The sequence below is a fragment of the Maylandia zebra genome, linkage group LG17 (genome assembly GCF_041146795.1).
Source record: "Maylandia zebra isolate NMK-2024a linkage group LG17, Mzebra_GT3a, whole genome shotgun sequence".
In the NCBI taxonomy this organism is placed as follows: Eukaryota; Metazoa; Chordata; class Actinopteri; order Cichliformes; family Cichlidae; genus Maylandia; species Maylandia zebra.
This window is the reverse complement of record NC_135183.1, coordinates 30,405,080-30,431,475: the sequence shown is the minus strand read 5'-3', so window position 1 is coordinate 30,431,475 and position 26,396 is coordinate 30,405,080. Positions and strand designations below refer to the sequence as shown.

The 26,396-nt window shown below is 42.5% G+C and overlaps 2 protein-coding genes across 8 annotated transcripts in view; one reads left to right on the top strand and one right to left on the bottom strand.

Annotated features, from left to right (window-relative positions):
* The window catches only part of wnt5b (wingless-type MMTV integration site family, member 5b), an 87,469-nt gene that overhangs the window by 18,426 nt on the left and 42,647 nt on the right, over positions 1-26,396 (bottom strand). For 3 of the 7 annotated variants that reach the window (XM_004548195.5, XM_004548196.5, XM_014409609.3), the window contains one exon: positions 25,704-25,793. The exons of the other annotated variants lie outside the window; for them this stretch is intronic. In XM_004548195.5, the coding sequence (XP_004548252.1) occupies positions 25,704-25,721 (18 nt within the window). In that variant the 5' untranslated portion in view covers positions 25,722-25,793. The remainder of the gene's footprint in view (positions 1-25,703; positions 25,794-26,396) is intronic. 7 annotated transcript variants of the gene reach the window in all.
* fbxl14b (F-box and leucine-rich repeat protein 14b) lies at positions 17,971-21,794 on the top strand. The gene has a single exon (XM_004548194.5). The coding sequence runs from the start codon at positions 18,639-18,641 to the stop codon at positions 19,839-19,841; it is 1,203 nt and encodes a 400-aa protein (XP_004548251.1). The 5' UTR covers positions 17,971-18,638; the 3' UTR covers positions 19,842-21,794.

Below are 26,396 nucleotides of genomic sequence, written 5' to 3'. Positions count from 1 at the left end.
GTCGGGATCCTCTCAGTCCATGACAATGTAAAACTGGCTTCACTATGGACAATGATGCTGGTGGTTCAGCATTTTCCAGTTCATGGCAGGCTTAAGCTTTGGTGGTTCCTGGACTGTTCCTGAACATCCTAACCAGTTTTCTTTCAAATGAGGCTGACAGTTCGGGTCTTTTTCCAGACTTGTGCAACGTGGTGACACATCTGAAGAACTTGGAATCTGCAGTTATTTAGAAATGGCGTCCCGCGTTATGAAATCTACAGTACTCCTCCATCAATCTTCACCGAGGTCCTTGGACTTGCTGTCAAACAAATCATTTTTATGCTGGCAAAGAGAAACTACCAGTTGCAGTCAATCATAATCATTAATGAGAGGTTAATAGGCCTTGGCCTTGTCAAATTAAAAGACATTGTAGAGGTTTCAGCACCACTTATTAAAAGATTTGACTCATTTTATGGTAATTTTGACCCTTTGTGGTTTAGAGAAAATCGAAAATTAATTGTCCAAAACTTGTGCATCCAATTCTTGTTTTTGAAATTCATTAATGCTGTACGCTGTACAATTATTCCACCACAGAAAAATCACATTCATACCTATGATGAGTATGCGGGAATTTCCGATACACAATTTCATATATTATAATTACAACGTATCAAAAACTGGACCCAACAGTGACCGTTATTGTTTTGTTTATGATTATCACTAATGCATTCACATTTAACTTTGTATTATTGTAGGGTCTTTGTCTTACAATATAAAGAGTTTTTGTGATTTGGCGCAACATTTAACTGCATTTTAATTATTCAAGGCCGACTTAATATCACAAGTGATTTCCCATGCCTTCTAATGACTTACGACTGAAGCCAGAAGAGAAAAATCTGCAGATATGACATGAGAATTTTACCATCCATGGGTCAAACTCATAGTAACTACAGCTATTGGAAAAACGTCAAGTACGATTAAAGATTTACATGTTTTATGAACACGTAAAGCACAAATGCCTGAAATTCTCTTTGGTTGCTGCCCTCTAAATGCAAGAGGTGTTTATGTAATTTGTTCACAATAAAGATATAGTATGAGCATAAACAAGTTTATTGCATTCAATAGGCAAAAAAGACTGTGATTTTTCTGCTACTTCTATCTGAAGGTCAGAAGTCCTGCAGAGCTGCAGAACATTGAGCCTGTAGATGCCCGCAGGGATTCAAGGGTTTTCTCAATGAGGCTTTTGCAATGCAGATGTCTGGATATACAGCGAGTTCAAACACCAGTTGAACAGTTGAGGAATAGTCTTCTTTATAAACAATGCTGCCAACTAACAACTAATATTCTACGCACTATATAATTAATCCATTTCCACAATAAACACACAGCCAGATTAGATTTTACTGAATGTGTTTAATGAAGGGTTTGCAGTGATTTATCACCTAGCACACCTACTCTGTCTACTGTGCCATGACAGAAACTGTATTTTCAAATGAAGCCTCTCCTATTCCACGCACAGCTTTAAGCCCCCGCTGTTTTCTTTGGAAAACAACAAGAAGAACAAGCTGGAACAAATATATAATATTTACCAACTTTTGTGCAGACGCTCAACAAAGAAAGCAGCAAGAGAAAGAACTGAAATTCAGCCACAGCCGCACGTGATGACGAAACTACCTGCTTCGCTTACTATACCAGCGCCGCTCTCGCCTTCTTTCTGTCATCCCGAGTGCTCTTCATGTCTCTGTTCCCTTTCCAAAACACACACATGTGCACGTACACAATCACACACGTGTGCGGCAACAGACTGCTGCGGGGAAATCTGCTGCTTATATCATCCTCTCTCACTCTCACACACACATACACCCCTGGGGGAAGTTCAGCGGGACTTGGAAGCAGCTGAGATGGGCCCTGGGCTTTATATCTGTCTCTTTGTTTTTTCGGTGTACATGTGTGGTTGCATGTAAAATGGCCTGTGGAAACTCATTCTCTTCTATTCTGTTTTCCACCCTTCATCACCCCTCTCTCTCTCTGTGCTGTCCCCCTTTCCCTGTCTGTCGCCCTCCTCCGTCACACTTGCGCTCCCCTCTCTTCCTTCATCTGCTCCATCCCTCCTCTTCCCAGCTCTGTCCACCCCGCCACCACCCCCACCCCCTTTCCTTGTCTCCATCCATCCTTCTGTCAGCTGGCAGAAGATGAGTCATGCCTCTAGCTGGGAGGCTAAAACTCTCTCTCCCTCTTTCTCTAAATATATCTTCTCTACACTTCTCCATCGCAGTCTTTCTGTCTCCTTTTCCCTCGTTCTCACACATCTCTCTGCCCTGTATCACCATCTGTTTCTCTGCATCCTTCTGCTTTGTTCTGTTACTCCACTACAAAGCCCATGCCTCCTTCATCTCTCAATATCTCTCACGCGTTTCTGTTTCTCTCTCTCTCAGTCTGAAAGTCAGATTGCCGTCTTTGTTCTTATCTGTCCCTCTCTCCAATCAGATGTGCAGAAAGGCGTCCATAAGAAGTCGCTCTCACGTTCCCTTTTCTTTAATGTCACGAACACCAACACTTTCTTTTTACTCTTTACTGTTCTTCATTTAACATGTCCATAAAGTGTGTCTCGGTACTGTATATCTGGTGCTCGGTGTTACCACATGAGCAATTTTTATTAGCCTGGATTGCATATCTATTTCTATAAATATATATATAGGACAACTATTTTTTGTATGTCAACATACTTGGACAGTAGAGTTGGTTCAGCTAAAGGCAAATCAAGTTAAAGTATATGGTTTTGTATTACTTTGCCAAAAACTAAGCCATTTAAAATATTGCAAACAAGTGCACAATAACTGGGTCTGAGAATTAAAGCCGACAGAGGAAGTACCAAAAACCACAGTTGCCTAAAATGGCTAATTGTGAATGGCTCCAAATGTGGGTCAATACTTGTATCGCCCCATTTCAAATGCCCAAATTTACAATTTGCATAACCAGCTGTCTATGAAAGTCTTTACAGCTGATGTGCCTCTTTACGGGGGTCAATTTTTATGCCATTCACCCAATTAAATTGTATTAAGGCATAACGTGTGGCAGCTTGGACTGACAAATGGGTGCAGACTAAAGGGACTTTGGTGGTTGGTCTACACATTGTACTTGCTAGCTGTCATCAACAGCTACCCAGAATTAAAATAAATAGGAAGTGGCAACTGCAGCTGCTATCGTGTTTTTCATGCAGTTTTTAAAAAAAGAAATCGCTACTGTTTTTTCGCACTTCTCTTTATGTGGTGAACTCTGCTGTCGCTCCTTTTCCTGTTCAAGCCCATTTTGTAGCCAGTCAGCATTTAACCTAACTGCAGTGTCATCTCCGTCCAACTATGTGCTTTTCTTTGCACAGAAGCACATATGCATAGGCAACCTACCAATAATCCTGTTCCAGGTTGATTAGCTGTCTGTTAGGTACCACCTAAGTGAACTGGACTTCATTCATGTTTGTGCCAATGGTGACCACAAACAACCATTTTTAATGAGAGTATGACACAAATGCTATGATTTGCTGTTATTTTCTGCTCTGTTTTGTGTCTGTGTGATGCATACAGCTTATGGATTCACCTTGCTTATCGTATTAGCAAGCAATACGTGATAAACACTTCGATCTGATTCAAACGACACAAACAGACACTTTAGTCAAACTCAGTCCTTCAAAGCTGTACTCCGCAAACAAGGGGTGACATCAGGATGATTAAATTCATCTTCTAAAGCAGCTGCTTGTTAACGCAAATATTTAATCAGCCAAACACATGTCAGCAACTCAATGCTTTTAGGCATGTAGACATGGTCAAGACAACTTTGGGAAGTTCAAACCGAGCATGAAAAAGGGGAAGAAAGGTGATTTATGTGACTTTGAACGTGACATGGCTGTTGGTGCCAAACAGGCTGGTCTGACTTTTTCAGATTTGCTGATCTTTTGGGGTTTTCCCCACACAAACATGTCTTCGGTTTACAGAGAATGGTCGGAAGAAGAGAAAATATCCAGTGTGCAGCAGTTCTCTGAGCAAAAGTGCGTTGTTGATGTCAGAGGTCAGAGGAGAATGGCCAGACCAGAGCTTTGAACCACTTCAACCAGAAGCATCTTTGAACACAAAACACCTTATGACCCCACCATCTGAATGATGATGGGGTCATAACTTGGTGTAAACAACATGAAAGCATGGCTTCATCCTGCCTTGTATCAGCAATTTATGGTGTTGCTGGTAGTGTAATGGTATGGAGGAAATCTCAATCCAATGTGCAATTAACAAATCAGCAGAAACTGTGTGATGCTGTCATGTCAATCTGAAGTCAAAAGCTCTCTGAGAAATGTTTACATACCTTGTCAAATTTATGGTAAATGGCCTGTGTCTGTATAGCGCTTTACACTACATTCAGTCATCCACCCACTGGTGATGGCAAGCTACATTGTAGCCACAGCCACCCTGGGGCGCACTGACAGAGGCGAGGCTGCCAGACACTGGCGCCACCGGGCCCTCTGACCACCACCAGTAGGCAACGGGTGAAATGTCTTGCCCAAGAACACAACGACTAAGACTGTCGGAGCCAGGGCTCAAACCGGCAACCTTCCGATTATAAGACAAACTGCCAACTCTTGAGCCATGATCGTCCCACGATCGAATCTATGTCACAAAGAAAAAAGGTTAATTTGTTGCTCGGATTTAAATCAACTCTGTTAAGAGTAAAATGGCATTGTGTTTTCTTGGAGTGTGAGTGCAAGTGGCGCAACTGAGAAAATTCTTGTTGGCACTGGACAGGAAACCTGGGAGAGGCTGAATCCCTGATCAGAAAGCCCAGGGAGAAGCCACTGAGGCTGGGCCAGATCCCCAGATTCCCTGTGCCCTGGAGTTCAAAACTACACTGGTCTCCTAATCCCCTCCCTGGAGAAATTAACACACAAACAAATACGCACACACAGCAGATGTGCACACATACAGAAATTCATGAGCATGGTCATGTAGAGAAAAACAAACACTCTGACACAAACACATTTTTGCTCTCTGCCTCACTCACCCTTATACACATGCTTCAAATGAATGTCAAAAGCAACTTCTCCACCCTCTGGGACGGAGAACTGAATGTCTTTGTGACACGGAAGAGCTCTATATGCACTCACACATATCAGAGTAACACCAATAAGAAATTGGCCCATAGAAAGTTATAGTAAGACACACAGACACGGTGTGGGTCAGAACAACTTTCACATGCTCATCAGGGGATGAAACAGCGGAAGTCTCGGCTGGTCTGGCCTGATTTAATGCTCGTCTCCGAATTGATTCATATGGCCTGTAAATCCCTGGGAAGCCTTCTTCTGTGTCAGGTCAGAACACACGCAGTCCTGTTGCCATCACTTGGGAGGACATTCAGTTGACTTACATTCATTTCTCAGGGCTGTACTTTGACCCAAACCATAATTTCTATATGCTTAGCAGAAGTTGTACCCTCGCCTTAAAATAAACCTAGTATACTCTCACAAAGTTGACAGCCTTCCAATTTCAACTCTTTCAACATTTTTTTATGCTTCAGAATCATCTTAAAATAGATTCAATTCATGTTTTATTTTTAATTTTTTGTGTTACTAATCTGCATAAAACAATTTTGGGGCGTTTTGTTAATTTACTGATAATAACAGTCTGATATAATCCTTTTATATATTACTCAAGGTATCTTTTGCAGTTATGAGAGCCTCAAGTCAACCCAGGAGTGATTCGACAAGCGTCACAGATCATGCCTTAGCTTCAGGACCAGACTCTAAATCAGGTCCAGTATCATTAGATTTTTGTGTGTTGTAGTGTTTTTGTGGCAATATGCTCCTCCCCACATGAATGATCCTACCACCACCATGCTTAACTTTAGCGGCGATATTAATGGGGATGCTCAGTGCTGGCTGTTCCCACATAATCTGTTTTGATTTTTGGCTAATATGTTCAATCTTTGTTTGATTAAGGCATAATCAAAAACCTCTGGGAGGCTAACAGCTGGCTGTCATGTGACTTTTTATTGAGGGATGGCCTCCAGTTGGCTACTTTGATGAAGGCCCAGTCGTTGAAGTGTAGCACTGATGGTTGCCCTTGGCTCTCATTGCTAGTACCCATTGGGATCCTGGTTACCTGTTGGCCCAGGATCATTCATTGCATTCATTAATAAGACCTTGAGATGGAGCTGGACACCTTCAGTTTATCGTTCGTTGACAGCATCCAGTTTTGTGGGCCTCCATGTAATTATTTCATGCCTTGGTTTCTACTTTGATGTACACTGTGTAGACAGCTATGTGCATTTTCTAATCATTTCCAGTAAACTCACTTAGTTACAAGTATTTCAAGTAGCACTGAGAGACGTAAGACATACAAAAGCTTAGGTGCAACCATCCATTCATCCATTTTTCTCCCTTGTCTTGATCTCACCTTGGCCTTCTACAATAGAACATCAGCATTGTGATGTTCATATTCTCTCAAAGATGAATTGTGCAGAGGTCGATTACCATTATCATCACAAAGTCCAAGGTTTTCTTCAACTCTCGTTCTCATCATCTGGACGTAATTTTTTGCCATAAACCCATATAAACATGCATACTGGTTGCTGTGGAAACAGCTATCTGTCATTCAATGTTTATAACGAAGACACTGGGACATGTCACTGTAGGCAAATGAGAGAGGAGTCCCTGCAGTTTATAGAAAATTTTATTATTATCTTATTTTTACTTGGGAAGACGTACTTTGCTAAATTTTATTTGAAAAGGATTGTTCAGAGGATTCAAATCTAAGCTGTTCTGTGTACGAGTGGCAAGCGACCAAAATAATGTGAGATTAATAAAATGAACGCAACCTAAATTTGGAATTAAATCTTTTTCGTTATTTAAAATATCTTTGATGTGGGAGCCAGCTGGTGAGTAAAAATCTGTTTGGCAGCACATTTATCAACTGTTGGCGAGTCATCTGTGTCCTGAATATTTTTTATTTTTCTCATTCAAGCGTTGATATTTCAAAGACACGTCTCGGTATGAAAGCTCAAGTATTTTAAGATTTATTTTGGTCTTATGTTTGGTTTTAGATTTTGACTAAGTCCAGTTAGAGTTTTTTTAAGACTACAGCTTGCTTGAGTGACTTTTGCTTTTCTTAAAGAAGTCCCGTGTTTTCCAGAGTGAGTTTCACACCAATTTAACACAAGTCTTAACAGGTAAAAACATTTGAACAAATTCTGGTTAAATTGTTTGAATAGCTCTTGTCTTGCGGGAGTACTCAGGTGATTGTGCTCAGTCTCGTATTTGCTCATTGCTCTGGCATTGGTATACGCACTGTATATCCACACCACCGAGAGTAATTTCTAGGATTGAAAATGAACTGTTTTACACTTTCATGGGTCCCGGTACAAACACAGAGACATGGAGAGATCCTGTCAGGCTAATGCATGCACACACACATCCACAGACACAAGCACACACATAAACACACACAACAATATGCAGACTATTCATGCCAAAAGATGACAGAGTGCATTGAGAAAATGCCAAAATGCTGACTACTGAGGGAGAGAGAGCACACGGACTGAAAAATCTCCTATGTCAGACTGCAGAGCTGGCAGAAAAGAAAAGCATTGTTGAAGGGACACACACACACCTAGGCAGCCTGTGTGGTGCAAAAAATTGGAGCAAAGCGGCAGTGCATAACATAGACACACACTCATAGACATGCATGCACACATGCAATCTTTGAGGCATTGTGGTGAGATGGAAGCACAGAAGAGCTGCCAGAGAGGGAGAGAGAGGTAGGAGAAAGTGCACAAAAATGAACAAATAAAAAGAAATTGAGGTAAAGATAGATAGATAGAGATGGATGTAAAAAAGAGCGACTCAGATACACAGAAAATAGGCTTGCAACTCCTGGCATTGACCTCCTGGTGTCTCCACCCTTTTGTGCATCACCCTTTTTGTCTTTTTGCTCTTAATGGCCATGTATATTGTGCCATAACAGAAGGAGTAGAGCTGTGACTGTGCAATAATGAAAGAACATCTGTGGGAAGGAGGCATCCCTAAAACACAAATGCCAAATGGCTGCTGGACCAGAAAGCAGCAGCAATCCCTCAGATCCAAAGCAGAAAAAAGTAACATCACTAAGTCAGACAGCAAGGCGTGAACAGCTGGACAGCTGGACAGCATAAAGATCTGATCTGATTATATGATTACCTAGGAGCAGGCAGGTCCCCACAGGGGTACAACTCCTTCAAACACCTAGTTGATAACCTGCCTCTCAGGCATCATAACAGCACAGGAATAATGCTCAGAAGGGCATCAGAAGGAAAAGCAGAGGACAAATCCACCAGCACTATACGACAGAGCAGTCATCCAAGACTCTAGCCAGACTAATCTGAGCACCCCCTGGATTGACTGCAACAAAGCCTCAATGCCCTCGCGGATCCTAGAGTTCTTGACACTTTAACCCTCACTGATAACCTTCAAGAACTCAAGCAGCTGAGGAAAACAACACTGGAAGTTAACTCAAAGGCCATTGCACAACTCACCACCAAGTGTCGCACGTACAAAGGTGATGCTGCTGTTTTGCGGTGTCCCAAACTCCCCTCAGCCAGCTTAAAGAGTGAATATGGAAGCACACTCAAAAATGGAGTGACCATCAGCCACCTCCTACGCATGGATGACATCAACTCACTGTCAGTGCCAAAGCTGGATGAGTGTAGCAAATGTCATCAGGACACTTACAGGACACCTACATGTACCTGAGTATAGTACACACCACAACGGTCTACAACAGTTAAATAGTGTGGTAGTGGTAAGAAGAAGACCTCAGCCTTGAAAATCATTAGATAATCAGCTAGAATAGTAAGCTGGACACAGAAAGAAATACATCATAATGATGTCAAGACAGGAAAACTTCTCACAACACACAGAGGGTTTAACCCTAAGTCCAACACCTCAAGGCTCTATGAGCAATGCGATGAAGCAGAATAAGGAGTGTTAAAACCAAAACCTGGGATGAAATAAGGAACATCTAACCCTAACTACATCAGGAAGATGGCCCTTAGGATAACCTGGTCTGAAAGTGCTTCAGGCAGAAGACATATGGTGATAAAGATGAGGAAAAGCAAATACTTTGAAAGACCAGAGGTGGAAGGAAGTGGCTGATATCAAGAGGTAGTACCGGAGGCTTAAAAAGGACAAGGGGCACACAGAGACTCTGACCATGACAGGGAATGAACAGGTCCCAAGTACCATATTCATGAAGGCAGATGTCTATCACAGTTGACAGGACCCAAGGTTCAGGCTGCATGACGATGCCCCTGAGACACTCCGGTACACAGCAGGATGTAAGATGCAAGCTGGGGCCAGCGTAGACTGAAAAGCTCAACCAAGTGACCGGGATAATGTACAAAAACATCTGTGCCTCATGCGGATTATACGTCTCCAAGTCCCGCTGGAGCACGGCACTAAAAGCAGCTGAGAATAACGGGGCTAAGACCCTATGGGACTTCAAGTTCAAGACAAGCAGCTGCTGGTTAACCAACCAGATATAGCGGTGGCTGATCAGAAGCAAAAGAGAGCAGTTGTGATAGATGCGGAAATCCCATCTGACAGTATAACATCAGAAAAAATGAGCACAAGAAGATTAAGAAGTACCTGGGGCTGAAGGAAGCCTAAAGTGATCACCACAATGGAAGAGTGGCTCCAGCAGCATTCCATCCACAACATCAGAGGTCTCTGTCCATTAGAGTGCAGTCCTAGGGACAGCTAAGATACTGTGCAGAACCCTGAAACAAGTTTGCCTCCAGAATTTTTTCATAGGGGTGGCCATATGGGGGCCACTAAAAATATTTAGGTGGCACACCAAAAACAGAACAGTGCAGGGGTTCAGTAGAGGGGAGGGGTTGACGACAGGAAATCTGGAGGGACATACAAAGTGACGTAATACGAAGGGCAAAAACTGTATATTGCAGGAACAAATAACAAGTTAATGTTTCAACTCATTGTAGGATGTCATCCTCTCTCTTGTGATCATGTTTTTTTTGTTTTTTTTTTTTAAATTATTACCAACATAGGACAATCTTGCCAGGGGGCCCACTTGGGGACCAGCAAATTTTGGGGGTTGGCCAGTGCCCCACCCCCTAGTGGGGGTCCCTGCTCTGAAGCTCACTCTGGCCTCTTGTAGAGAACGTGAGCTTAAAGAAGACACACCAGCCCCCATGTGAGAGGGAGATTATTAGAGAGGGAGAGAGAAAGAGAGATGCAAGAAGGGAGCTGGGAGGGAAAGAGGGAAGAGAAGAGCAGAGAAGCTTTGAAGGCAGGTGTAAAACACACACACACACACACACACACACACACACACACACACACACACACACACACACACACACACACACACACAACCATGTTTAAGTACTGTACAGTTGAAGCGAGGAAAGACCTGAAGGAACATAAAAGATTTAAGGTGTACAGTGTACACACCCACATGCATCTTAGGGCCATTGAGGTGTTGTTACTGTTTTCTTTCATATGCTGGTGTGCATGCATGCATGCGTGTGTGTGTGTGTGTGTGTGTGTGTGTGTGTGTGTGTGTGTGTGTGTGTGCGCACACACGCATTCTTTATGTTTTGTTTGTGTGCTAAATAGAAATATAATCTACCGAGTCATGGTAATATCCTTTCAGGAAGGTGTTGCCATTCAGGGATATGTGTTGACACACGCCCATGTAACCTTGGCAACCAGCAATCGCTGTGGGTGCAGAATCACATTGTGGAGGAGAGCAATTATCCAGTTAGAGTCCTCCCCTGAATCATCAAATACAGACACATAAAGTTACACACAAACACATGCACAAAAAGACAAACACACACACATGTCTGGTCACATGACGAGTAGAGTCTTGTGTTATAGAACACTTTGAAAGCACACTCTCTCTTTCTCTCTCTCTCTCTCTCTCTCTCTCTCACACACACACACACACTGATTTTTTCAACCTCTATTTTAACATACTGACACTCTTTTCTTCCACTTCCTTTTTCCGTAGTCATTCCTCCCCCCCACATCTCACTTTTCGTCTTCCTTCTCTTATCCATCTATCCCTCTTCCGCTGCTCTCTCACTCAGTGTGAGTGCTAGCTTGGGCCCAGCGGGTTTTCTAAGAGGGGTATGACACACCACAGCAGCAAGACGACGCACACACACACACACACGCACACAGAGCTGTGATGTGAGGCAGACAGAGGGAGACAGGAAAACAGGAGAAAAAAAAATGCAGTGTGCACACCACACACACACACAGACACACACACAGACACAGGCAGGTCATGCAGAGACAGACTCAGCTACTGCTGCTGAGGAGAAAGCCTGTGGCATATAGACCTGCCTCTCAGTTTTTATGTCATTTCTAGACTATTTATTTATGCATCTTTTACCTCATCGCTCTTTCTTTCATGCTACAGATGACGAGAGCGACAAACCAAAGACACTTTTGGTGATGCATATAAAGTTTTTTGAACAAGCCAGTCTGGCTACAGTCTTAAGGTCAATTTTTGGTATGAATACACAGAAACAAGTTCAAAATCCATGTACGGTTTGGTTTAACTAAACAGATTATGGCTTTCTTCTTTCACCCCTGTTGATTTCCGGGAGGTTTGTCCAGCAGACCAGAGCTGGCCACAGTTTAGCCACATTTAACTGAGAGCTGGTGTTAATCTCCCACCATGTTTAGATCTCAAGGTGTTTGCTGTATCATTATATGGCTTGGTATTCATGTCAGGTTTGCTATTTTGAAAATGCATGACACACTCCGTGCCCGGATACCAAGGACGTAGGTGTTGGCAGCCACAGGGGACAGTGCAGTTAACTGCTTTGTTTTTGCCCTTGATGAAGTTACAGAATATAAGCTAAAAGCAGAGTGGGACATACTAGGTGCTTTGCATTTATAAATACAGCCTTTATGTTTCTTTGATGTGTTTTAAAAAGCTCAAATCGATGTTTGAACCAAATACTACTATGTTATCTATACTTGGCTACTTGCAAATAGTAGTAATAATATTCACACTGTATATTTTAAAGCCTAGAAGCGGTCTTCAATATAAGCCATGGTGTCGCAGTCATGGTGTAGTAAGACAAAATTAAAGAAGTCCTTTTAATTTTTGCTTTTATTTTTCTTTTTTTTCTTTTCTTTTTTAATTATTATCTTTTTTTTTTTTTTTTTTACAGAGGAGTCTCCCCCTGCAGCCCATTAGAAGGACTACATATTAAAGCCTTTTTGACATTGGCTGCACCTCATACTGCTGATTTAGACTTTTACCCACACCGGTTATGATGTAACCTATCTGAGGGGCCGTAGCCATTATTCATGCCTGTGCATGGTGTTAATTACCTTGTGCACTGCTAACCACAATAGAAAAGAAATAAAATCCTGGGACTTTGTTGTTTTTCTCTCCTGCCTCCCCACTCTTCGTTGTGATCACGTGTTTTTCTTGGTTTTTTTTGTTTAGCTAATTTTGTCAATCTCTCACATCTGTCAGTCCTATGCCTCTATAATTATTATTCCTTGTTTTGAGGTGATAATCGTTTTTCTTTCACTGTGAAAAAGTAGCCGTCAATGCATAGGAGGAATCAGGCCAATCACGATAGCTGTGATCTGCGCTGATGTGATGTGCGCATCAGGTTCCAGCATAGAGTTTCAGACGGTTTTGCAGTTACAGTGTACCAAAAGAGCATATTTAAAACAGAAACCTAAATCCCCTGTTAGTCCCACACTTTTTTTTTTTTACGCAGTTTATGACTCTGCACTGTTCCTAACCAGAACTTTGCAGATGAACATTTGTGGATCTGCTAATTTTTGTTTTTGTTTTTTTTTAGCTTTGCCTCTGGGAAAAGGCAGAATTAATAGATGACAAAGAACTTATTTGTAGCAACCAAGGGATAAAAACAATTAAAACTGTCCACTGTGCTTCTCATCAACACTTCTTTCATGTATTTTGTGTTTCTTCCTCTGCTGAGTGAATTTCCCAGTGGTTGTTCCCTTTACTCTTAAAGCCAGCAATCAGTATTTAACCTACACATAGTATCATTGCCCAAAGGTGACTTGCAGTTGAGTTGTTGCAGGCAAGCATGACTCTGTACTGGCTGGATCCCCATAATACTTCTGTGTTCACACTGGAGGCACGAGTGTTTTCCAGCCTGAGATAGATATTTTGATGAATGTTTATACTTTATGAGGCACACACAGTTACAAGCAAAACTCACAGAGAGCACCTTGTTGTGGATTGGGTTTAAACTGTCGGGCTAGTATGAGCAATTCTTCGTGCTAAATTATAAACACTGTCATAACACATCTTGTATACGTGCTCATTCTAATTCATGTTGGTAATGTTTTAACGCTATAATTCATGGCAATAATTTGGAAGAATTGTGAAGAGAAGCAGAAAGAGAAAGTAGTGAAACAATGTGTGCATACAGTACAATTTCAGAGAGACAGAACAGACAGTAACACAAATTAGACTGCGTACTGGAAAACATTTGTTTGATGTTGTTAACGTAGAGTAGGGCATATTAGTCCCAGCTCAGCTGAGCTGAGACTAATATAAGTCATTTGAGAGTTTTACATGGAACAAAGACAGTGAATTTTATTTTCTATGTCTTTCAGTGCAGATGCATATAAAAGGATATGGGGAACATGGTCATGCAAAATTATTAAAGAGATCAACAGCCCTTTCAGTAACATTTGGGCTTTGCATTAAGACGAATCTGAACATCCATCATGAGGAAGGAGAACAAGAGAATAAGAGGGAGAAGTGGGAGAAAGGAGAGTTGCCGTCAGTTGTGCATGGCTGCTTTTTTTTTTCCACGTAAAAGCGGCGTTTTCTGCAGCCCCTCTCCCTCTGTCTTATCTGCACCTGATCACTGTTGCCTCTCTCCTATCGCTTTGCCTCTATGTTTCTCATCAGCTCTTCCTCTCTCTTTGCTATCTCGTAGCCACTCTGCCACACTCCACGGGCTACAGCAAACGGCTCCCCTGTCGTTTTATCGCACATACACGCACGCATGCACACAAACGCGCACACAAAGAAGCTCGTGCGTGCATGTGTGTGTGCTTGAGAAGATGCGAACATTTAAAAACAATCGTGTTTACATGACGAAGGCTACAGAATCACATAGATATCCTGTAATGTGTATGCATATAGCAACTGACAACCTCTGCTGCTGAAAAAATTAAGCCATGCAAAAAAATAGAGTTTCTTATAAGACTGCCTACAAAAAAGTTTTAGCTTCATTAGATAATTTAGAAATCAATAATAATAACTGAGACGAGTGGTCTTGTTTATAACTAACCCTTTTCAATTTGATTAAGACTTAAAGTAAAAGGCTTAGCTGTAGTCAGCATCAGTCTGCTCTCTAATTTAATTGAATAATGGCAAATAATATGACTTGCTGTGAGGTATAGTCCATCTGAGAGGTTTGTGCTCCAAACTTCTGAGCATAAACTTCAAGTATTTTATTAGTGTTGCACTAATAAAAGATATCTGTATCTGTGCCGTGCAGTTTATGAAGACGGCTTGCTAACAAAATTTCCTAGCTTTTTCTTCTTCCAGCTTATCACTTTAGAGGTTGTTACAACTGTCTATCTGCCTTCATTTTACCCTATCCCTAACATCGTCCTGTCACATCTCAGTCACACCAACCCTTTGCATGTCCTCCTTCACTACATCTTGAATCTAAGTCTTCCTCTTTTTTCTGACCTGGCAGCTCCATCTTCGACATCCTTTGCCTAGTAAATCCACCATCTGGATATCTCCCAATCATCTCACCCCCTAACTTTGTCTTCAAACTACTCGATTTGAGCTGCCCCTCTGATGTACTAATTTCTTATCCTTTCAATCCTGGTCACTCCCAATAAACATTTTACAATGTTCAGCTCCACCTCCTGTCTCTTTGTCAGTGCTACCATCTCCAAATCATATCAAAGTAGGTCTCTCTACCATCGTATAAACCTTCCCTTTCACTCTTGCTGCTCTCCTTCTCTTACAAATCAAATCTCATCTCCACTCTCTTCTCCTCCTCCCTTGAGCATTGCCTCTTGCTACGGATGGTTGAACCCAGGTATTTAAACTTATCTACTTTTACTACCTTTGCTCCTTGAAGTTTCACTGTTACACCTCTGTCCCTCTCATTCACACAGATGTATTCTGTCTTGCTTCTACTGACTTTCACTCCAGAGCATGCCTTCACCTCTCCAGGCTCTCTTGCACCTGCTCCCTGCTCTCACTACAGATCACAGATCACCTGCAAACATCATAGTTCACAGTGACTGCTGCCTAACCTCATCTGTCAGCATGTTGTTGGCATGTTGTTGGAAAATACTGACAGCGCATGGACGGATAGCCCAACAGATGCCACCACTGTCTCACCATCCTCATACATGTCCTGCACCACATCACATCAATAGTGTTCTTTCTCGGCATGAAGCCATGCTGCTCACTGATCATAACCTCTCTTCTTAACCTAGCTTCAAAAACTCTTTCCCATATCTTCATGGTATGTCTCATCAGTTTCAACCCTCTGTAAGAAAAAGTTTGCAAACATTAGTTGATAATTTAGCACTACACCCACGATGGTCACTTTGCAGCAACAAAATTACACTGCTGCTTTGAGATGCATCCAGAAAATGTCACATCTTTTAATTTCAGTCTACACATACACATATAGACACAGCTGCCTTAGCAGTGGAGGATATGGAACACTAGCATTCCTGCTACTAAACTAAGGCAATAAAAGTTATAGTTTTGCCAGCCATATCTTATCATCATTACACAGTCCCTGCAATCATCCACTAGTCCCCTTAGTCTTAACCACTAAACCTGCCAGGGTCATGGGGGATGGAAGCTATAACACTTGGTGAGAGGCAGGGTATACTGTGATCAGGTCAACAGTCCAGCACAGGGCTAATACAGAGAGACAGAGAACCATGCACACTAATTTAGAATTACCAGTTAAGTTAACATGCATGAAACCACAGAAACTACAAACTACACACAGATTCCCCAACTGAGCAGTTAAGCAAATTCATAACCAATAACGCTCTGGAAAATACTGACAGCGCATGGACGGACAGCCCAACAGATGCCAGACAAATCATGTACAAAGCAAGAAATATCCACAAATCTATCACACTGTAATATATTCACATGCACGCCGCTCCAAGTGAGCGGCTGCAGCACAACGGCTTGCCTTTCTCTTTCGTGCTGTGTGCATGCAGAAAGAGTAAAAGTTTCAGACGAACACTCTGAAACTTTCTTGCAATTCCCTACGGCTTTTTGATTCATCCAAATTGTTAGCACTTTGTTGCAGTTAGTAGATTTTGAAGATGCCCTCATGAGGACTGACTCTCAGATTTAAGACTGTTCAGGAAGGTTCACTTATCCAAATCATGTTTGAATTTGTTCGTTGGCTATTTCATTTACAGAAATCTTTTTTTAAGATGTCATATGGGCTACACAATATATTTCTATACTGAAATATCCATTTTTCCCCTAATAATCATTCCCTATCCTTATCGACTTGTCTACATAGGTTTCAGATGCATTCTTGGTTTATGAAACATCCTAAATCTAACTAAATTAGACTAGTGCAGGTGATGGTTTCTTGACTTAGGCAACAAAGGTAAATTTTAAAATGTACCTTTATTGCTATAATTGGTCATTATTATGGTTTGATACACTGAATAAGCAACATTAGAAAACATCTATATATAGCAATCTATTACTGAAACTCACACACACTGATTGATATATTCTCAGTGCCATCAGCTGAGACTAAAATAAGTCTTTGATTATTCAACTATCAAAACATAACCAATGCCAGATGTGAGACAACAGCTTCAAAGTTTGCTTCTTTATGAGAGACACATGAGAGAAAGAAAGCCTTTGACATTTTATTTGCTTTACACTTTATAGAATATTTTATTACCATAGTAACCTATGCTCCAACTTTAATGTATGTATCTTGTACATTTGTATATCATGAGCCTATTAGTTGTAAAAAGTGGCTGTAGAACAGCAACCTTATATGTATGTGTGTGTGTGTGTGTGTGTGTGTGTGTGTGTGTGTGTGTGTGTGTGTGTGTGTGTGTGTGTGTGTGTGTGTGTGTGTGTGTGTGTGTGTGTGTGCCTGTGTAGTGAAGGGAGTGACCCACACACACTGACACAACCTCTGATGTGGTCTTAAGGCTTTGGCAACTTTCTGCCAAATACCAAGCCAATAAAGCATGTTCAAATTAATTAAAAGGGATTTTACTCACGGGTTGTACATTGTTTTCAGCGTTATTTAAACTATTCTTTAAACTCAGTTTTGTTTTATTGGAGCCACAGTTATTCTTCCCAGTATTTGACTGATGACATGTTTATTGATCGTCTCTGGAAAAGTACGTTTATTTTCTGGTTTTGCAATAAAGTAAAGTGTTGGAGGAGAGTGGACGGAGAGGGGCTGTTTACAATAAAAGACAATGAACGCGGCTGGCAGCTGTAGAAGCGCTCTAGTTACAACACCAACAACAATAACAACAAATTCAGAATAAAAATACTAAACGTTCATGCCAAGTAAGCGGACTGAAAGGAGCTTCTCCACTTGGCTTCCCTGTGTTTCCCGTGTGGTCCGCTCAAAGGGTTAAAGCCCAAAGTGAACTGAATTGTAAGAAGTTGGTTTCCAAGGGAAACTGTTCGCACCGTTCCAGCTGAGGCGGGACAAACCAACTGTGTGACACGGAGGGGGTAGGGGTGGGTCGATAAAATAGCGAATTAATTTCAAGCTACATCTGCTATTAAATCATTGTAAGAACGTTTCGGTGTAACGACGTGCTATTAAAACGCCCGTAGTAACGGTGGTTGTCGTTAAATACATTTTAAAGAGACGAGGGTGATATTATTACTTCCCTCCACCCCTTCGGTACAGCTAGAGTGCTGGGGTCCCTGCCAAGTCGGTTTGAAAAGAGCAGACAAAGGCTTTGAGCCCAGGACGCCCCTCTCTCTCTCTCTCTCGCTCTGCCTATAAAGCCGCTCCAACTCTATCTTTTTTGCTTTTCTACCATGGGGTCGCTTCTTAATACGTGTCGGTAAGCGAGTTGGTTTTGTTTTTACTTTCTTAATCTGAAATGTATGACCGTCTGGATCCTCGCACGGCGGAGAGAGGAAGGCTTTTTGTAGGTATAATACAAGGAAGCGTCGTCTGAGAGAGGGAGCGAGAGGGGGAAGGATTGACGCTTTTCCTCCTCTCCTCCTCCTTCTTCCTTTCGCCCCCTCTCCTCCTCTTTTTGGCGGAGAGAGGGGTTGAGGCAGGAATAAACGCTCTTTTTTGTTGTTTTTTCCCCCTTTTTTCTTTTTTAATACATTTGAATCCTACTGCGCAACCAGACCGGATCACGTGGCACTGGAGGGAGTTTGATCGATTTTGCACAGTTCAGTGTGAGAAAAAGAGAGAAACACACAACTCCAATTTCTTCTTCTTTTTTTTACTTCTGTGGATAGCTGGGACTGTTGATACTTTTGCATTTTGTGCGAGAGGAGGGTGTGATTGAGTTAAGTCTTCTGTTTTTCTTTTAAGCCTTGGAGGTGTGGAGTATTAATTTTTATATGCCTGGGTTTTGAAAAACAATGGAGACGCACATTTCGTGCCTCTTCCCAGAAATTTTGGCAATGATTTTCAGTTATCTGGACGTGAGGGACAAAGGCAGGGTAGCCCAAGTGTGCATCGCTTGGAGGGACGCATCCTACCACAAGTCAGTGTGGAGGGGGGTGGAAGCCAAGCTGCACCTCCGCAGGGCGAATCCCTCCTTATTCCCCAGCCTCCAGGCCAGGGGCATCCGGAGGGTCCAGATCCTGTCTCTGCGCCGCAGCCTGAGCTATGTCATCCAGGGAATGCCAAACATCGAGTCCCTCAATCTGTCCGGCTGCTACAACCTCACGGATAACGGGCTGGGCCATGCGTTCGTGCAGGAGATCCCATCACTTCGGGTTTTGAACCTAAGTCTGTGCAAGCAGATAACAGACTCTAGTCTAGGGAGGATTGCTCAGTATCTGAAGAACCTGGAGGTGCTGGAGCTTGGTGGCTGCAGCAACATTACCAACACTGGGCTTCTGTTGATAGCCTGGGGCCTCCACAGACTCAAGAGCCTCAATCTGAGGTCCTGCAGACATGTCTCAGATGTGGGGATTGGACATTTGGCGGGCATGACCCGTAGTGCAGCAGAGGGCTGCTTGAACTTGGAGTACCTGACCCTCCAAGACTGTCAGAAACTGACAGACCTGTCACTCAAACACATTTCCAAGGGGCTGACCAAGCTCCGGGTACTGAACCTGAGCTTCTGTGGGGGGATCTCAGACGCAGGGATGATCCACCTCTCACATATGACTTCCCTGTGGAGCCTCAACCTACGCTCCTGTGACAACATAAGCGACACGGGGACAATGCACCTTGCTATGGGCACCCTAAGACTCTCTGGGCTTGATGTTTCGTTCTGTGACAAGATAGGAGACCAGACTCTGGCGTACATCGCTCAGGGGTTGTACCAGCTCAAGTCCCTGTCTCTGTGCTCGTGTCACATCTCCGACGACGGGATAAACCGGATGGTGAGGCAGATGCACGAGCTGAGGACCCTTAACATTGGACAGTGTGTGCGCATCACGGACAAAGGGCTGGAGCTCATAGCGGACCACCTCACCCAGCTGGTGGGCATCGACCTGTATGGATGTACCAAGATCACCAAGAGGGGACTGGAGAGGATCACACAGCTCCCCTGCCTTAAAGTGTTGAACCTGGGACTCTGGCAGATGACAGAGAGTGAGAAAGTGAGGTGATTGGAAATGCTTGGTTTTTTGTTTTTGTTTTGGGAGTGTGTGTTATTTTTCTTTTTTGGATGGAGACAGAGTGGGAAAAGGGAGGGATGTGTGGGCAGAGGAGTTTCTTTTCTTATTTAAAAAGAGAGAAATCCTTCCTTTTTTCCCCCCTTCTGTGTAAAGTGTGCTTCTCCCATGTGACCAGGATGTATGCTCAAAATGTTTTATTTTTCTTTCTGTTGGCCTTGCAGGACTGAAATCAGTGTTTGACTCCAATATTCAGCCTGGCAGAAAGCAATTCAAAACTTCTGTCATGAGCTCACGAAAATCCGTGTTAAACGCAATGTTTTGGTCTCAAATCGAGTTTTAAGACCTCACAAAAACTGGACTTGGGACTAGAATAACTTCAGCTTGTTTGCCAGATTTTGTTTCCAATCAGGTGTCGTTTTCCCTAATGGAAGAATCGGCTTCTCTTCCTGACACTTGCTTCCAGAAAATTCTGGATGCGAAAACTTGCATCCATCCTTAAAAGTCAAAAACAGAGGTTTTAAAACTTTACTGTGGGACTTTTATTTTTGCAGTGAGTCTGAGGCATTTACGACTAATCTCCGCTACAGCCATCACGCCTAAAAAAAAAAACCAACAAAAAAAACCCAACACAGACACACAAAAAACATTTGGCTACCTCGTATGTGGTTATTTTCAAAGGGTGTATACTGTTAAGAAGGAAAGAGAGACTGGGAGAAAATGTGCCTAAAGGGACTTGTGTCTGCCCCCTCCCCCATCCCTCCATCGCCTCTCTCTACCCTCCCTCCCTCTTCCCTGAGCAGAGCTAGAGAAAGGAGACCAGGACACAATCTAACTACCTTTGTTAATTTACCCCCATAAACAAGAGCAATTTCCCAGAGAGAGCCACGAGAGGGGGAAAGGGGAAGGCGGGCTGTCAGATCCAGTCAGAGAGTGAGAGGACGTCGCTTTATGCAAAATACATTAAAAACCTGCTTGAGTGCAAGAGCTTTTTATATTGTTAAAATTTTCCTATTTTTTTTTTTTTTTTAAAGGGATAAAGTCCAACTTTACACCCTTTTAGAGATGCATTGCATTCAAGCTTTGATCAATATAAAGGAGATGCGATTGCAAGCCTATACCTGTAGTGATTCTATAACGATAGATGCATGTTAAAGGTATGATCAGACCGTCATTAAAAACCCAGTGTATGTCCTTACAGGATTATTAGGCTGTAGGTATTTTTGTTGTGAAAGGGATGCTGGTGGAGATAAATGTCAAGTGAATGTTGCTCAGAGCGTCGTACTTCAAATTGAAGTGATTTCTATATCTTAGCCTTTATTCGTGGAAACAAATCAGGGTTCGTGGCTTTTCTTTTCCCACGTTTATACCGACACATTCATATTCACGTTGCTCTCACCGGTATATAGAGAGAGGAGGAGGAGTTTTTTTTATTTTTTTTATACCCTCTTCTTTTTCCTACCATCTCTCACCCTTCTCCCCCTGAATAAAAATACCCCAAATCCATTTTGAGACATGCTTAGAATAAGGAGTAATCGATTATTTTTCTTTCTCTCCCTTCCCATCTCTGGTTACAAGCAGACTGCGTCTCTCTCACTCACTCACTCACTCACTCACCCTCTCTCCACCTCGCTATTCCCCATCTCACTCTCTCTCTCTCTCACACACACACGCATTTAGGCTGTACACACATGCACACGCGCGCACGCACACCGCCGCCAGTGTGTGCGCGTTTTAATGTAATGCAATGACCTGCTAGAAAATTAATCTACGGATGTGCGTCCTGCTGAAAAAGCTGTGTGTGAGTGAGTGTGCGTGCGTGTGTTTGACAATAAAAAGATGTACTGTATATTATGTGTTTGTAAAGAGAGAAAAAATGCAGAATCCCAAAATTAAATTGTTTTATATTCTTACGGTTAAAACAATTAAAGATATTTATATAATGAACGAACGAGAGCGGTGTGGATTACTTTTGTGTAGGTGTAGCGCTCCATTGTTTTCTGTTTTGTTTTTTTTGGAGGGGGAATATAAAAAAATACCCACAAGGTATTTTAATCTTGTTTTCCATAAAGACAATCACAACTGCTCTGCTCTTGTCCTACAAAGATATATTCCATATTCAGGCGCATTTAAGACAATAAGGTCTCTTATTTTCATACATTACTCCCAATAATCGCCCACGCATCTCTGAGCATTGTCCCTCATCAGTTCTGTCTTGCTTCTCAAAAGGGCTGAAAAAATTTCTCTTGTGTTGTTTTATTATTTATGAGCAGATTCAAAATGGATGCTTGCCGTCTTGATTTGGCTGCCAGGGCCTGTGTAATTAATTATCACCAAGGCGTTTATTGCAGGAAACTGTTCTACCCTGCTGATTTTTTCTAATCATAAACGTCTGTTTTGTTTTCTTTTTTGTCCTCTACAACGCTACCAAAAGGTGTTTAGCTTAACTGAGTTCCAGATGCAACTCTCAGGGTTTGTTGTTTTTTTTTTTTGGGGGGGGGGGGTGTATTTGGTGGATTTCCTGGTTTAAATGAAGGGTTTGGGGCATTTAGTCTGGATCCTTTTCGCAGTGTTTTACTTCACATGTGGCAGAGCTGCGTCTGTGCAGCTGCATGTGCGGCGTAATGAGATCTAAAAGTTGGTTAGAGCAGATCTCCCTCTTCTCTGCTTTCCATCAGGACGTGTCCTGTGTGTGAAGTGACACCACACACACACGCACACATAGGGGGTTGCCAGGCCAGTCAGTAGCCATTGTCTCCCTTTAGAAGTTAGAAAGGCAGGTTTGGGTGCTTTTTTTTTTTTTTCTTCTCTTCCTCTCTTTCTCCTCCTCTTGTTCAGTCACGCATACCAGATCCTAGACCAGGCAAGAGACCCCTCTCCCCCTTACTTTGCCCCCCCCCCACTTACCACCATGCACACACGCACACACACACAGACTGCTTTTTAGCATTCCACACCATCATTCAAAGCATTTAAGCATTCCCTCTCCCCTGACTCTCTGTCCATGGGGATTTGGGGATAAAGGCCAGCAGAGGGATTGTTGACCACAGGGACAGAGAAAGACAGAAAGAGAGACACACACACACACTCACAGAATGCCAGTGTTTGCTGTTTCTTAAGTTTGCTTTAGCTGGCCTTTGGTCTTGTGCAATAACGCTGCAACCAGTGCACACTGAGATGTGGAAAAAAGAAAGAAAAAAGAGAGACACAGTCTGTGACATTTTGAGCAGCTTTGTCCCAGAAGCATCTCAAACCTGTTTGTCAGCCACAGAATGCTATGAGCTACTGTTGCTGATGTAATTTGACCCTGCATTAGTGTTGCTTTAAATCTACCAGAAAATGTGTGTTTATGTGCTAAATGCCTGAGTTAGATTAGGAGTTCCTACATGCTGCAGCAAGGCGACATGAAGCCATAGGAGTAAAGTAAAAGAGGTGTGACACTGAGATAAAATGTAGCTTGGATGCTGTTTAATGAATAGAAGTGGGAGACGTACAACGCAACTAATTGTTTCTTTATCATTTGACATTTGTGCATGCAGACCTTTACCGAGCAGATACGGAAGAGAAGGTCATATCGTGGGTTTCTACAGAAAGGTCGGCAGGCTGAAGTGTAGACTGACGAAGATGCAATCAGCTACATTCAAATGATAATGCAATACTTTAGTAATCCCTACAGGGAAAATCCCTTTTTGTCCACTACACTCCATAGGGAGGTCAAAGGTCAGACTCTGCTCCTGAGCCCCCCGCTGCTGGGTGCTACTGGGGGACACACGAACACAGTGAAGAGCTCTCATGTTTTAACATTATATCTGCTTGCTCCTCACTGTTTTGCTGTAAGTCCCTGGAGGTTGTCCGGAAGAACTAAGAGGCATCGGCCCTTCCTACTTTAAAATATTGAAGGTTTTCTTCTCAATTAAAAACAAAATCTCATCAATAATTTAGGAGAATACAAACATGAATGTTATTGTACAGAATGACTCAATTTGCATTTTGAACAAATAGAGAGAGAGCTGAGTGAGTTTAATGCTGGGTGTTCAGCATTATGTGCTTAGAAGGCATGATATATCACTCTGTGCATAGACTGCAAGTACAAAAAACAGGTTATACAGTAAAGTAACTTGCATGAAGATATCGTGATTTGTGTAAAAACTAAACACGTGAGCTCATTTGCACTGAATGTTCTGAGTGCACACTCTCCTTTAGGACAGTTGCACTTCTCTTTGGTAATAACTGTACAAATGCACAGCAGGAAAAGCCGTCCCTCTTCCTGCAGTTTTGGTTCGTTTTTTGCACATGACACGTGCATCATTTATAATCCATCTTAAAAAGCAGTGAACAGTTTGGCTCCTGCCTGATCCTATACTATAGGACATATAGGGTCACAAGAATGTTAGCTTTTGGGAGAAGAAGCTTGTCTGCTTCAGTTAAAGTCAATTAAAACTGCATGCTAGCTTACAAATTAAAATAGTTGTAATTTCCACATCCAATCCAAGGTCCTATCTTCTATGGTTGCTTAATGATATAATCTCTCTTTAGCCAGCAAAACCAAATGTCCAGACATGATTGATCCACATGGCTAACAAAGAGGAATTTACAGCTTCAGAATAACATTGAGAGCCACTGCTATGCTTTTAAGCTCTACTTATCCTTGTTGATGAATATCACAAAAGGCTGATCACCTGACTACCACCACTCTCCTCAGGTTTTCACTTTGTCGTGGATCCTAAAGGTTCAGCATTGCGCTCGGGCAAAGCAGCGTGTGCACTGTAGGAAGCTCGGATGAAAAGGACTTCATGTAAAGAACATGTTGTAGCTTCCTCTCAGTGAGATTGTCTCTTCCCCCTCACAGATCCTGCCTGCCTGCCTGCATGACTGACAGCTCCCAAACAAAGTTACTTCAAAAACTTACAGGCACTTAAATCAGACAAAACCAACATTTCTGCTGCATATAGGTCACTGAGAAAAACTTTTCATACTATTCATAGTGCTGTTTTTGCTTTTGAAATCTGTTGTGTGTGTGTGTGTGTGTGTGTGTGTGTTTGGCCTGCAAGTTGTAAAAGTTGAACTGTGACTTGTCACGTTGCGCTCTGAACCACATTTCCTGTCAGGTGGAGAGGAACGGTGTTATGTATGTGTGCGAGAGTGTTTTACTGCTATCATTAAAGGAATAGTTCGCCATTAAAAGGCGAACTGGGGTTTTTCACAACAAAGCAGCAGGGATATTAGCAGCGGAGTGCTACTGCCCTCCCCCACATGCCTTTGGCTGCAACAGCTTCTGTCTCTCCCGTCTGCTGTGTTGTCTGTCTGTCTTTCTGGCCTGTTTTTAGATCTCTGCCTGTCTGCTGGTCAGCTTTCATCCTCGCCTTTTTTTCTTATTCTTCTTGTCAACTTATTTTGAAGCCTTATTTCCTTCCTGTCTTCTCACCTCTCTACTTCCCATTCTTATCTTACCTTTGTCATTCTCTTTTCACCACCAACTTTATTTCTCTTTTTCCTTTAGTGCTCCTTTCTTATCTTTCTCATTCTTCAGCCCCCCCCTTACAATTCTCATTTCTTTCCCCACTATCCCTGCCTCCTTCCTCCTCTTTGTGGCACCTGGTGTTGAGGTGTTGCTGAGGTACAGTGGACTGCTCTACCGTCTGCTGTAGAGCTGTCCCCGGGGCCCTCGGGGGCTCAGTGTGTCTATGTGCTTCAGGAAACGTTTTTTTTAAACCAGCAGCTCCAGTCAAGAACATGTACTGCTGCTTCTGATTTAGGCATCCATGCACATACTGTACACACTTTTCAGAACCAGTGTTGGTCAAAAATAGCATTAAAAGAGCAGAGGGGGGATGGTGTGGTTTTACTGTAACTTACTGGTTTTAAAGCTGGCATAGTCAGGGAAGAGGCAGAGAAGCGGAAGAAAAAGCACCTCTGTCCGACAGTCTGCTGTAGTCAGCACCCAACCTGTAGATAGGAACAGCAGCAAGGCAGTAAAGCAGAGAGAGGAAGATAGAAAAGTAGAGAAGTGGTAAAAATTGAGGAGGGGAACGGGGAAAGAAACAGATGAGAAAAAGTTGAGGTTGGTGAGAAAGAGAATGAGAGGGAGAGAGGAATCTGTGAGTCACTGTTTAACTGTGGGCTGCAAGAAGTCTGCTAGCCATGTTAAAATACCGTCTGTGCGCACACAAACACACACGCTCCAACAATATCTGGCTCAACACACACGTGTGCACACACATATTAAAATGACCTATGTAAAAGAATAAAATAAAAAAACAGTTGTGCTTTTTTTGCCCAGTAGACCAGCTAATTATCTTCAGTTGCACACGAGGCACACACACACACCTCTGCTGCACATTCCTATCAAAGGAATGAGCTGCTTTTCTACAAAGGTAAGACGTTAGGGATAAGTCAAAAGAGTTTTTTCCCACTTCTGAAAATCGAACTTTTACAGGAAAAGAAGGAACACTGACATTATCCAACCTGTAACTGATGAATTAGTGAAAAACCTTCCTAACAAATGAATTTGATTATTTTTGCCTGCTAGACAGAGGCGAGTCTGTGGTT